Consider the following 14,387-nt stretch of genomic DNA (forward strand, 5'->3'; position numbering starts at 1 on the left):
ACTTTGAAGAATGTAGGATATAAAACCTGTTTTCAGTTATTTCACTTTTTTTTTTTGCCATTCCACATGTTCGTTCATAGTTTTGATGTATTCAGATAGGATTTACAATAGTAGGAAAAATATATAAAACGTAAAAATGTTTAGGTGTGTCCAAACTTTTGACCCCCACAAAAGTAAAACTCCGCCTATGGTTACAAACATTGACAGTAAAATGTGCATAAAGGCTGGATACAAACTGTATTTGTGCTGGATGTCTTGTCACCTGTAGGCTTTGTTTCGGGTTTTGTCGCGTTGTCCTGTAATTCCAAGTGCTTCCTTGTTGAACTGGATGTAGAGTTTTTAGCGGCCGACAGTCATTTTCAGCCAGCGTAAAGTTTGCAATGGACGGAGATATTTATGTCATCTTTACTGGACAGAAATGTGAAGTAATGGCTGTATTTCCAGTGAGCAAAGGCATCCATGTGCAGTATATACGTTGTTGACCGCCGTGGTAGACAGCCTCAAACAGCATCGTAATACACGTGACCCGTTTTTCTTTTTCCCCGATGAGAAATGCTCTCCTTACATGACTACAGTATTCTTCATTCTACATACATTATGAGGCAAAAACAAAATAGTAACGCACAGGCACTAGGGAAACTAACTTTAATCGGATTACTGGCTTGGAAAAATGAACGCGTTAGATTACTCGTTACTGAAGAAAGTAATCTGATTACACTAACGCATTACTCTGTAACGCGTTACTGACAACACTGTGCAACACAACTTGTGCAGGCAATTATCACATCGCCTATGTCTGACATTAGTGTGTTTCAGACAGTGATTAGCGATTGGACAAGATTTTGATGTTCTGTTCAGTACTCAACTGAATGTTATGTTATGAATGAGTGTGTGAGTGCAGTGAGTTTTGTATTTTTACAATAACCTGAAAAATTGATGAGTTCTTTTCTGCTGAAGCAACACTGCAAGCTGTTTTAATTTAATTGTAAACTAGTACAAAGCACATTTTTATCCAAAAGTTACTCAAGTAAATGTAATCCGGATGTTGTTTGTAGGGCACCCCATAAAGCAGGGGTGCCCAAGTCCGGTCCTCGAGAGCTCCTATCCAGCTTGTTTCCCATGTTTCCCTTCTTGAACACACCTGAATCAAATGATCAGCTCATCAGCAAGCTCTGAAGGAGCCTTTTAATGATCCTGATTATTAGAGTAAGGTGTGTTGGAGGAGGGAGAAATGGAAAACAAGCTGGATAGGGGCTCTCGAGGACTGGACTTGGGCACACCTGCCTTAAAGCATGGGCTTTATACTTTGTAAGGTATAGAGTTATTATGCTTAGAAATCAGTGTCCAATTTATATTGGTATGCTAGCTTCCACTAACTTTATTGTCAACACAAGCCCTTCTCAGACATACGCTGAACTCCTAAATCCAAGTATTTAAACAGGTAATCCTGAAAGCAATTTCCCGGGTCAACTGACACGAAGATGACACAGACATTAACGGGTCACATCAGTACAGTGGTACCATGACATACGAATTTATTTTGTTCCAGGACCTGGTTTGTTAGTCGAAATGGTCGTATGTCGAGTGGGATTTTCCCATAAGAATACAAATCGATTACACAGCCCAAAAACCTACCCTGAATCCTAAATAAAGTACTGCCGGTACAATTACAAGTAGCAATTACATATAGCAAAACAAATAAATTATAAATACAAATCGGAACAACAACAATAATAATAATAATGTAACAAATGGGGCTCATATGTGGCGGTTGTGTTTTGCATGCTGTTACCGAACGCACCGTTTGACTGAAAACAGAGTGAGAGAAGTGCAGAAGAGTTTTTACTTTCTCTTTTCATGTTGTTGTTGGCGTAGGCTACAGCGGACAATAGCTGTGTTGAGTTGCACAATTTGTGAAATAAATGTTTAAAAGCTTGACGCAACTGGCGATTTTCTTGCTGATGTTACAATAATAATAATTGTCATCTTAACTTATAAAGACTGGCGGACAGAGGTCGGGGGAGGACCGTCGAGATCGTAGACATATTCTGGCAATATTGTCAAGCCAGTTCACTGACACGCACGCCACGCTCATATTTTTCTGTGATTTCCATCTTAATTTTAATGGTGTCACATTTTTCTTTTTTTTACCACCTGCACTTACCATGTTGGGACCCATATTGATTTCTCTCACAAGAAAATCTGCCGTGCCTCTGTCTTGCATTAAATTGTAACGCTGTCATAAATCGCCGTATTTCGAGCATGTCGTCATATGTTGAGACAAATGTCAACTCAAATGTAATGTCGGATGTCGAAAGATTGTATGTCGATGGGATCGTATGTTGAGGTACCACTGTACTCTTGTTCCTTATTCAAGTGCAACAATTTAAAAACCATTCAATTTCATTCAGAAGATTGCTATCATTTTAAGAAATGACAAGGGCCAAGCAACGCTATAGTGTGGGACAACCAACCAATGCGGATGATTGTCACAAAGTGTTTTCCTGCCTCGTCACCGAGTGGAGAGAGCAAGTACTGCACTTTAATAAAATGCAGGCAAACTACCAGAGGTGGGTAGAGTAGCCATAAATTTTATTTAAGTAAGAGTAGTGTTACTTCAAAATAATATTACTCAAGTAAAAGTAAAAGTAGTCATACAAAAAATGTACTCAAGTACAAGTAAAGAAGTACCCAGTGAAAAGAATACTCAATTGATGAGTAACACTGTGAGTAATTGCTTATTTTTGTTGGATTTCTTTTTTTTTTTTTTTTTTTGTATACAATGGTACCATTTTTTTTCTCCCAGCAAAAACTTACCAATATGATCTGATGATAATGATACTGTACAATAACCCATTACATAACCACATTAAGCCAAAGAAATACAAAAAAACCCCAAAAATATTGAATTCCAGTGAGAGAGAAAAAAACACAGTAATGAAGCATTACTCATCCAAAGAGCATGACTGCCCTCTGGTGGAGAAAATATTTTTCAGTTTGAATAGTGAATAGTTCCTTCATAGTTACTATTATGAACTTAAACAGATCATATCTCCGGTTTTCCGTGGTCAATCGGTGCCAAATAACACTGGGAGAGAGGTTAATCCACTTTCGAGTTATGTTGAAGCCAGCGCTCAGATGTCAAATACTTCATTTCTTACAGTACTTTAAAGACGCTACGTCATTGAACAGGCTGGCGTGATCATAGAACAGCACGCTTACAACAGAAGGTAATTTTAATTGGTGCCATCTGATTTAAAGCTTATTTATTTCCCAGTGATAAGGACTAGCTAGCACATAAACAAAGTTTGTGGCTAACTACACACAAATGTGGCTGTTTAGCTTTGGCCTAGATGTTTTATGACCCATTGCCAACACTGGTGAGCATTTCGAAACTTAAAATGAACTTTGGAGGAAGAACGTATTTGTGTATTCATTCATTTTACACCCTTATTGTTGTAAACAGCAGCTGTTTCCACAACACCATGGCCAAAATGTAGGTAAACACATACATATGTGTGTAATAGCAGATGGTTAATGTCAGATTCAATCAAAACTTGAAAGCCCGACTCTCTGAAAAAAGCTTTCTGCAACTTTCACTCTAGTTTTAACAGTTGATAGTAGGTGTGTTGCTTGGGGATATGTGCATATGTCATCGATAGGCATATGACATCTGGCTCTCTGTTAGAGGGCATACTGAAAATGGACTGGAGTATACTGGAAGTTATTTTTATGCTAAATACTGTATATCAATGCTCATTATTTTCCGATTAATGCCATTTAATGAATTCAATTTGAAACGTGTAGATTGAAACCACTTGGGAGGGTGCGTTTCCAGTGGCAGTGAGCATTTTGTGGCAAATTGAACGTGTCATATAACAGAGGTGCCGGCGTTGTCGTAGCATTCTGTTCGGAGGACATCATGGCTGAAGAAACCTTGATAAATGCCCTTTCTGGGAAGTTTGGGACACTCGAAAAATGAATCTCATGCCTTCAGATGCTAAGCTAAATGTTAGCTAAGTGAGATCTCGATGTACGTTTGTTTGGAACTGTAGTTCACAACAACAACAAAAAACTATTACTTTCTCGCCGAAACTAGTAAGGCTCTTTACAAGGCTATTACAATCTCTCGTACTTCTTAAAATAAGATTCACTTTTTTCTTGTGCAAAAAGTGGAATGAAGCGAGAGCCAAACGAGCGGGCTGAGTCCTAGCAGCGACGAAGCCGAGCAAAGTCGCTCCCGGCCGGATTAAACGGCGACTGGCAGAGGGGGTGTGGAAGTCGCAGAAAAATGTGACAAAAAGAGGACATGGTCGTACCATAAACCACAGCAAATTCCCCTGTGTGCATTTAAATACTACTTTATTTGTAAACTCCAAACTACTCACACATGGGCTCAAATGCACTGTACACGATGTGAGGCAGGACAAGAAGCAAGGTTGCTTATCCCCGTGTTTTGATTGCGTCATCACAAGAGGACTACGATTCTTCACACTATTCAGTGGTAAACTCTTAGTCCTTTAACTTAAAACCAAAAATGCAATTTTAGCTATTTACAGGTTTTCAGCGCCGAATTTTTGGTCACATCTTGAATTGATTGTCTTAGTATTATGAGATGTTTAACAATTTATTGTTCTAGATCGATACATCAACTGATTAAACTGTGAGGCAAATTAATAGAAACGGAAAACATCGATCAACACTGTCTATAATGACTGTCAAACTGTGCAAACTAAAGAATTTAAAATACTTTTTAGATTTTTGAGGAAAAAATACATTGTTGAGTTTATTGTGTTCCTCAATAATCGGATTATTTTTGTGAAACGTTATGCAGAACACGTTTTAATTGCAAAAATTATTGAGCCAGAATGTTAGAGCTGTTACAGTAGTTTATTCTAGAATGCTGTGACTGACCTGTTGGAAATAGCTGATGAATAAGTTAGACTGCATGTTCCGATTGCTTATTAATGAACTGCCGTTAAGACGCTATGTGCTGGATTTTATTGCTGAGCTCCTCTTTTGAATATAAATGTGACATGTCGGGTGTCCTCTGTCCATTCAGATCAGTAATCCCATCCACTGTGATTTTCCCTCTTATTCAATTCTGCATTTGACTTAAAGCAAATCTTGACTATTTACGACTAAGAACTGTCTGTAATTCAACCTGTAATCTGTAACTTGGTGCTTGACTTCCTGAGTTCCTCCCCTTTTAGGTGAGCATGATCCGACGTAACCCGAATTTCCGCCTAAATCGGATTTCACTGTTAAAGTTGAAATTTACGTCAAAATACTTTGTATAAAAAAACTATAACACATCAAAATAAAGACCAAAAAAAATATTAAGATGCTGTAACTACCATTACCACTAAGCAGTGGCTGGAGAGGTAGGACTTTCACCTTGTCCAGTGCAGATTATTGACTCTTGACACCTTGTCCAATGCAGATTCTTGACTCTTGACAAGGTGATGATGCTGGAACTTTTGTTTGGTGCTGTTCCAGTGAGATTTTCAAAGATGACTGCCTGAAGAAAACATCCAAATACCCTTAGTCCTTAATGATATGGGACTGCATGTCAGGCAAAGGCACTGCGGAGATGACTGTTTAAATCTTCAATAAATGCACAAGTTTACATTGAATTTTTAGACAGCTTTCTGATCCCTTCAATTGAAAATATGTTTGTCATTTTCAAGATGACAATGCATCATGCCACAAAGATAAAACTATTAAAGCATTCCTTAGAGAAAGACTCATCCAGTCAATGTCATGGCCTGCAAATAGCCCAGATCTCAACCCCGTTGATAACCTGTGGTGAAAATTGAAAGAAATGGTCCACAACAAGGCACCGACCTGCAAGGATGATCTGGCAACTGCAATCAAAGAGAGTTGGCACCAAATTGATGAAGAATACTCATCAAGTCCATGCTTCAGAGACTGCAAGCTGTCATAAAAGCCAGAGGTGGTGCTACTAAATACTAGAGATGTGTTTTGATTGTTATTTCTTTGTTTTTTTCTCATGATTCCATATTCTTTTCCTCAGAATAGAGTGATTCCATATACTGTATATCTCCCTGCACTTGCTATATAAAAGTAACATTTACTGACCACCACAATGTTTTTTATTCATTTCTTTTAGTGTTTCTGAATGCTAAAGAGTTGCACTTTTGAACTAATTCATTATTTTTTCAAGCTTTTTATCTGAGTTTGTTCTACATGATGAAATGTCTGAGTGAATGCTGGTCCGAGAATGGTGATTCCATACTTTATTGCTTGGGGTTGAATTTAGTCTTCTTAAGCCATACATCCAAAAGTTGGTCATTTTTCACCTAAATGAAGAAAAATTTGCTTTCAAATAATGTTTTAAACAATATTTATTCTTGAATTAAGAATATTTGACTTTCAAACCTTTTTTTAAAGCAGTAATGTGAAGTAAGCTTGGCCAACCATGTTTTTGAATAATATCAATGGCTAAACAGCTATAAGCATATTTTCGTTATTTTTTTTAACGCAACCCTTCCAGATTCTTTGTTTAACCCATAGCACACCCTTGACAACAAAAATGCTTTACTTGGGCAATCTTCGGAAATCTTTGGAAATTACGTCACACAGGGAAGTGCGAGGGAAGTCCACCATAGAACAGTATTGTTTGTTGCATTGCTTCTCGGTAAGATGCCACGGCGGTGTATGGCGATGGTTTGTTCTCACTCAAACGAAAAGTTGTATGAGTGGCCAAAGGATAGCAGGGCCCGTAAATGGACATATTTCGTTCGCACGAAGCGAATGAATTTCACGCCATCATCGAGTAGTGTTCTCTGCTGCAAACACTTCGAAGATGCCTGCTTCCTTAACCGGTCTGCTTATGATCAAGGATTTGCCAAAAAGTGTGATTTTTGGATAGATGACTGACGACTTTGTCAAAGCAGAGCTGCCAACTGTTGTGGAATGAACAGTATAAGCTAGTGACGTTAGCCGAAAGTTAACTCGTGGCAATCCCCGATCATAGTTGTTATTGTGTTCGCTAGGTTACGCGTGTTTAAATTGTACGTCATTGACGATCTTGTCCGAAAGGGTTAATCCACTGTCAATCGGGAAAGGGGTGTGGATGTGGATATAAGTAGGTCAGTGTCGCGGTAATTCACGGTCACGTTGCCGAAAGAGACACACACCGCCGGTGAGTTTGTGCACATTTATTTGTATTTGTATTATGTATTTCCACCTTCATGCTTCAACCATTGCATTGCATTTGTACGGTTCGGCGTTGCTTTCACGATGATCGCTTGATAGCCTTCTAGTTTGTGTTTTACTGTACGAGAGCCGCTGATAGGTGACAACAACAAGCGCGTTGCTTTTAATGTCTGGCAGCGAATCAGCGAGCGCGCAGGTCACGCAGTGAATCATGGGAAATGTAGTCTCGGGACAACACTGAAGTGGTGCTTTGTAATCTGTTCGCTTGTGTGAAAAAACTACATTTCCTCATGCCATTAGACGCCACTTCCTCCCGAGAGCCCCGAGCTGTGTTGTACTGTTAGCTCCATGTGTTAATAAAGAAACAAAGTTGTCAAAACGTCGTGTGTTCGATACATTTGTAAACAAAAAGCTCATAACAAGACACTATGCACGATCCATTTAAGAGACGCTGGAGTAGTAGGAGGCGAGGAGGAGATCAGCGAGACGCAAAACTTGGCGGTCGAATGTGGCGGCAGTCCGCTATTATTTTGTTTTCTTATTGTTGCCACAATAAAGTGGAGAAAGCCATCAACGACTCATCTCCTTCTTTCCCCCCAACGTTTTTATATTATTATTTTATATGCACGAGAGCTGCCGGATCTGCCAAAATGAACATGAAGTCTGATTATTGTTTTTTTTAACAATGTCATCAGATAGACAAAAACATAAAATTACTGTATGTGCAAATCATGAAAATAATAACAGCCTATATTTCACCAATCTTGTAATCTCGATGGGTCTTGTATCCATTCCATGTCAGGTAGTCTAGGCACATTGTTTGCATCCTGATTAGCGTCTGGCTAATACATGTTAGGTCCAACATAAAATTCCAACCTCCTCTTCTTCCTCCAACTCTTCAAAAACTTGGATCTCCTCCCTTGCGCTCGATCTATCGCTTATATCGCTGTTTGAATCATTGTTTGAAGGGCTTTGTATGGCGGCCGTATGTATGGAGCTGCCATCGCTGTTCCCAGTGTGACATATCACTTCCGGGTTCGTCCCCTTTCAGGCTCGAACTTTGGAAACGCGATTATTTTGTCAAATATACAACATATAAATTATTTTTTCATGCTTTATTTGTTGGACAATGTTTAATTACTTTAATTGTGACCCTATTTGGCATGTTAAGAAATTACTTCACATTACTGCTTTAAGATTAAATATACTAATTTATTGCTTAAAATAAGTCTGTTAAGACTTCACTTATTTCTAATAGATTTACATTGAAAACAAAGTCATTTAACCCGTTTTAATGAGATGTGTTTTTCCAGTTTGGAATCAAGCAAAACTTCTGGAAACAAACAAAACATTTCTGTCAGAAAAGTGAAATTCAACACTTGGATTTAAAATGCTTGGGTGCCTTCCAGTGGCATTCCTAGCCCATGGTGCCTTGGGTGACAAGTCACTTTGGCGCCTCTGCTTACCAAAGTAGTGATGACTTGGACGGACAGATTGACGAATGGACATACAGACAGATAGATTAATACTCGTGCACCTATTCAGGGTGATATGGACCTAAAAGTCAAATCTTGATGTATCCATGTATCCAGAATCCATTTTGACTGGGAGGGCTGGCAGCCCAGTACATTGATGCACCATTGTGCCTTATAACAAGGTGTACTTTATGAAAATAAATGTTCATTGATGTTGTGTGTTATAATATGATGCAAATTACAGTCCAGAGATTTGTTAGATATGCTGTTTTTTTCATTTATTAATATTTTCTTTTTTTTTTTTTTTTTTTTTTTTTTTTTTTTTTTTTTTTTGTGGACAGAATTCTCCGAACAGTCTGACAAATTATTCAACAAGTAAAATGTGGTGTTGTACTGTAGACATTTTACAGCAGATGGTGGAAATGAGCATAAGGAGAGAGAGAACATGTGTCTGAAATTACACTCAATCCCTAATTATAAATCCAATTATAGGACTCTATGGTGTGTGCGTGTATGTATGTGGTGGGGGATGCGTATGTGGGCTGTTTCCTGAGGATTTTTTTATTGTATCTGCATCGTACTCTGTGTACGTTGGATGCTGACTTAAAGGGGGTGCATCTTAATTTTCCAGGCATACAGTATCATTCTAAAACACATTCAAGTCATTGCGTCCCCAGCTCCCACAATCATACACTTTTTATTATGCATATGCGAATAGGCAGGCTGATGCCAGCCCACAAGTTAACCCCGTAAGGGCACCCGTGTGGCTCACACAAAAATGGAAATTGCCTGTGCAGCACCACATTAAAAGCAACGATGGCCTTGCTATATTTTAGTCTTTAATGTACTCACTGCAAAACTTTAAATAAAATCTATTTCTCCTCCTTTAAATTTAATGTAGTTTGTTTTTTGTTTTTTGTCTTTTTTGTATTTATTTTATGGGCCCATTTATCTGACTCAATCCAGGTTCTCAATCCTGTCTCTCGCTAGGGATCTGTAAATTTGTGTTTTTTGTTGTTTTGTCGTGTTATTAGCAATTACCTTTTCAAAAAGGCTTCAGTAATTATAGACTCAATAATCACATTTAAATGTGTTTCATCTATTTGACCCTCTCCTTTCCTTTACAGTTGCAATATTTTTTTTTCCATTTCAATCTAATCAAAACAACAATAAAAGACACCAATAGCTTAGACATTTGGCTCACTGGCATGGGTTTGTGTTTGCTATTTTGGAATCAAATCTTCATGTTTTCCCTGTTGTTTTCTGCTTCAGGTCTGATCACAACAACCTCAAGAAAACTGGACCGTGAACAACAAACTGAACATGTCTTAGAGGTGAGCATTTTAGTGTGCAATGAGCATACAGTAGGACACTACTGTTATGTAAAATGGTAGCTTTGAAACCTCAAGTTTACTGATGTTGTGTGTTGGGCCTTAATCAATTTCTTTAAAAAAAAAAAATATATATATATATATATATATATATTTTTTTTTTTTTTTTTTTTTTTTTTGCCAAATGTGCTGACTTAAAAACCAATTGTCATAATGATTTCTCAAGGTGTTTTCGACACAATTTATATAGTCTCTAATCACCTCCATCCATCCATCCATCCATGGGTGCAAAATTTGTTGTACAATTAGCGTCTTTAATAGGGCAAATTGAAACTCCGCTCACCATTTTGGCGGTGCTCTCTGGCTTTTCATGGTCCACATTTTCAATCCTTGGTTCTAGGTCAGTAGCGGTTGTCGCTTTTTAAAGCTTAGGTTTGAAAAAATTACCTATATCCATCTGGCCTCTTCGTTCCTCAGGTGGTTTTGGCTAAGCAAACCAAATGACCGTCTAAGGTGCTACTGTAGTTGTGTTTCTTTGTAGTTGTGGGTTTCTTGAATAGTTGACATTTTTAATGACAGATCTTTAGTTACAGAACAGAAGAGAGGCATCATCAACATTAACTGTCCACTGGCGGGCTTTATATCAGCTGTCTCGAGCTCGCTGCATATCTCTGACTTTCGTGTGCTGTGACAAGCAGACATTACTAATCGAACATGCAGATACAATTTGCTCATATCATTACAATAGTCACATGATCTGTTTGAAAAATAATTTTCACCCATTACAAAAATTTTGTTGTTCATTTCATTCATTTTTGTTGTTTGTTTTATTGCTTTAGAACTTTTATAGACAATATTTATCCGTAAAATTCTTAATTTTAAAAATCATATACTGTATAGGAAAGTCAATTACATGCAATTACATGCAATGGAGCTGATCCCCCTGGACCCCCCTTAAAATCCGCTTATGGAGGCCGGAATCAAAAGTTGGTGTCTTGGCCTTCCATTTTCGCTGTCACCATGTAAAGGCCATTCCGCAACACAATCATTGCTTCTTGGTGATGCAGCGTCACCATGTAAACAGCCCCAAAGTGTAATTTAAAAACCTCTGTAGATGTTTTGCTTCACTTTAAATCCAACTGTTGTATTCCTGTTAAAACTAACAAAACAAACAAACAAACAAATACATACATAAAACTGACCTGGCAAACCACTTTACATCATCTCATATTAATTTTCGAATGCGTAATAAAAATAAAATACTTCTACTCTCCAAAATCATATTTGCGCCACTTGTTACCACATAATGGTGACCTGTTCTATGTAAATGAACAACATATGGTTGACATTGCCCTGCCCGTATTTAGCCCAACAAATCATACACCATTTCAGAAGCTGACAAGATTTTGATGAAAACAAATGGCCTCTCCCATCTCATCCACGACACAAACTCAGCTCTTGCCCCGGCACTCTCCATGGCTTTCCTCAATATGGTTTTCATTAGCTTGGTAATAAAGCTTGTTTTAGGACACTCAGTCTACGCTGGTCTCATTTAACAATAATGAGAACCCGAATGAGCTTGGTTCTTCCATGATTAATGATAAATTATGCCGTGAACTCGCCTTCTATTGATGAGTGTGGAGTTGAGTGTAAGAAGTCCGTAGCTTCTGTCTCAAGTATGTGTGTTGCTTGCTTATTTTAAATCGGTCTCCATAAGTGAGCCCATTTCGAATTTGCTTAGCAATAATTCAGGTCATGCCTGTCGCCTACATAGAATCGCTGGACACAGCATGGCCCTCTGAAGTGTTGGTGATTACCAGTGTTGATGAGGATGGACTGACAATTTTGAAGATGATTTTCATCAGAAGCTTTTTGTGCAGTGGTATAAAAAAGTATCTAAACCTTTTGGAATTTCTCACATTCCTGCATAATATCACCATCAAATGTGATTTGATCTTTGTCAAAATCACACAGATAAAAATATAGTGTTTGCTTTAACTAAGACCACCCAAACATTTATAGTTTTTTTATATTTTAATGAGGATAGTATGCAAACAATGACAGAAGGGGGGAAATTAAGTAAGTGAACCATCACATTTTATATTTTGTGCCCCCCCTTTGGCCGCAATAACTTCAACCAGACGCTTCCTGTAGCTGCAGATAAGTCTGGCACATCAATCAGGACTAATCTTGGCCCATTCGTCTCTACAAACTGCTGTAGTTCAGTCAGATTCCTGGGATGTATGGCTTGAATCGCTGTCTTAAGCATCTCAATGGGGTTCAACTCTGGACTTTGACTTGGCCACTCAAGAACATGTATTTTGTTCTTCTGAAATCATTCTGAAGTTGAGTTACTTCTGCGTTTTGGATCATTGTCTTGTTGCAGCATCCACCCTCTTTTTAGCTTCAACTGTCTGACAGACGGCCTCACATTTTCCTGCAAAACACCCTGACAAACATTTGAATTAATTCTACCATTAATGATTGCAAGTTGATCAGAGGTAGCAAAACAGCCCCAATCATGATGCTCCCTCACCATGCTTCACGATGGGGAGGAGTTTTTGATGTTGGTGAGCTGTTCCATTTTTCCTCCACACATGTCGTTGTGTGTTACTCCCAAACAATTAACTTTGGTTTCATCAGTCCACAAAATATTTTGCCAAAACTTCTATGGAGTGTCCAAGTGCCTTTTTGCGAACATTAAACGACAAACAATGTTTGTTTTAGACAGTAGAACACCATTCATGGCCATAGTTTTACATAGAAATGATGTGTGCACAGAGATATTGGGCTGTGCCAGTGATTTCTGTAAGTCTTTAGCAGATTCTCTTGGGTTCTTCTTGACCTCTCTGAGTATTCTGCGCGGAACTATTGGCGTCATCTTTGATGGATGGCCACTCCTTGGGAGAGAAGCAACAGTGCCGAACTCTCTCCATTTGTAGACAACTTCTCTGACTATCGATGATATGATGAACATCCAGACGTTTAGAGACGGTTTTGTATCCTTTCCAGGTTTTATACAAATCAACAATCCTTGATCGCAGGTCTTCAGACAGCTCTTTTGACTGAGCCATGATGCACATCAGACAATGCTTCTCATCAAGACATTTTTTACCAGGTGTGTGTTTTATAGTGGACAGGGCAACTTTAAACCACTCATCAATGATTAGGCACACACCTTACTTTAAATGTTTGGTAAAAGATTAAGACTCCTTAGGCAGAGGGTTCACTTACATATTTTTTCCCCTTCTGTCATTGTTTGTTCGTGTTGAAATGTGAAAACCTATAAATGTTTGGGTGGTTTTAATTAAAGCAGAAACTCTATTTTCATCTGTGCGATTTTGACAAAGATCAGATCACATTTGATGGTGATTTTATACAGAAATGTCAGAATTTCCAAAAGGTTCAGATACTTTTTCATGCCACTGTATGTACATTTATGTTCAAAACGACAATTAAACATTGGTGTTCAAACGTCCATCTAGTCTGATCAGTATGTACCTATGCAATGTTAATATTGCATTTGCGCACGCGTGCAGCTTCGAGGGAACATTACCTAATGGCCACATGGCCCAGGATAAAGGAAAGGCTGATGAGACAGAAGTTATCCTATGAGGTGACTTACCATAATAAGGAAAGCATAAATATTAACTGTGTGCAAAATAATTCTGACAAATAATCAATCTGGCATGCCAGGTTAAGGTTACGTTGTCAGAAGAAGCAACACTGGTGTAAACAACCACCTAAACTTGTGCAGATCCTTTATCAGCAGTGGTAGGCTCATGAAGTTCTTGAAGAAAAGAACTACTTCTTTCCAGCAACAGGATCTCCTGTAGACATATAGTCAAAACTACCGACATTGTCATGGCAAGGTTTGAGGCAACAGAGTCCTATGTCTCTTACATTTATCGGGATGAGTGAGCATGAAGGAACAACACAGAACTGCTGAACATGACGGAAACTCCAATGCTTCAGCTGGCTAATTTCATTGGGCATGACTTAAGAGTCCATCGTGAATTCTAACGGTTTCCAAAAAAGACCATGCAACTTGTCAAAGTAACATTTTAATGCAATGTAGTGAAGAGCAACTAGCATAGTTTCAAAGCCATAATGTGGGTTAAATGGAAAAACAATACTTCCAGATGGTTCATCAGAATTTTTAAAATATTTTTTTTTAATTTGTCACATTAAAAAAACAAAAAAAAAACAAAAAAACTGCACATTGAATTATTTCCACACACAAAGGTTATTGACTCCACTTGGCAAGAATATGACATTGGGCGGAATGTACAAGCCTTTCTGAGTCCGGCTGGAGCTGATGATGGCACAATGATTGTTAGGATGACAATTGACCGTGTTAGAGCCACTCCTGCTGTGGGGGCGATGGATGCTGGAGCCA

At 38.3% G+C, this 14,387-nt stretch overlaps 1 protein-coding gene across 5 annotated transcripts in view; it reads left to right on the forward strand.

Annotated features, from left to right (window-relative positions):
- fat3a (FAT atypical cadherin 3a) overlaps positions 1 to 14,387 on the forward strand; it is a 434,014-nt gene that overhangs the window by 239,793 nt on the left and 179,834 nt on the right. For all 5 annotated transcript variants that reach the window (XM_057838805.1, XM_057838806.1, XM_057838808.1 and 2 more), the window contains exon 5: positions 9,930 to 9,991. In XM_057838805.1, the coding sequence (XP_057694788.1) occupies positions 9,930 to 9,991 (62 nt within the window). The remainder of the gene's footprint in view (positions 1 to 9,929; positions 9,992 to 14,387) is intronic.

The sequence above is a fragment of the Corythoichthys intestinalis genome, chromosome 6 (genome assembly GCF_030265065.1).
Source record: "Corythoichthys intestinalis isolate RoL2023-P3 chromosome 6, ASM3026506v1, whole genome shotgun sequence".
NCBI classification, from domain to species: domain Eukaryota; kingdom Metazoa; phylum Chordata; class Actinopteri; order Syngnathiformes; family Syngnathidae; genus Corythoichthys; species Corythoichthys intestinalis.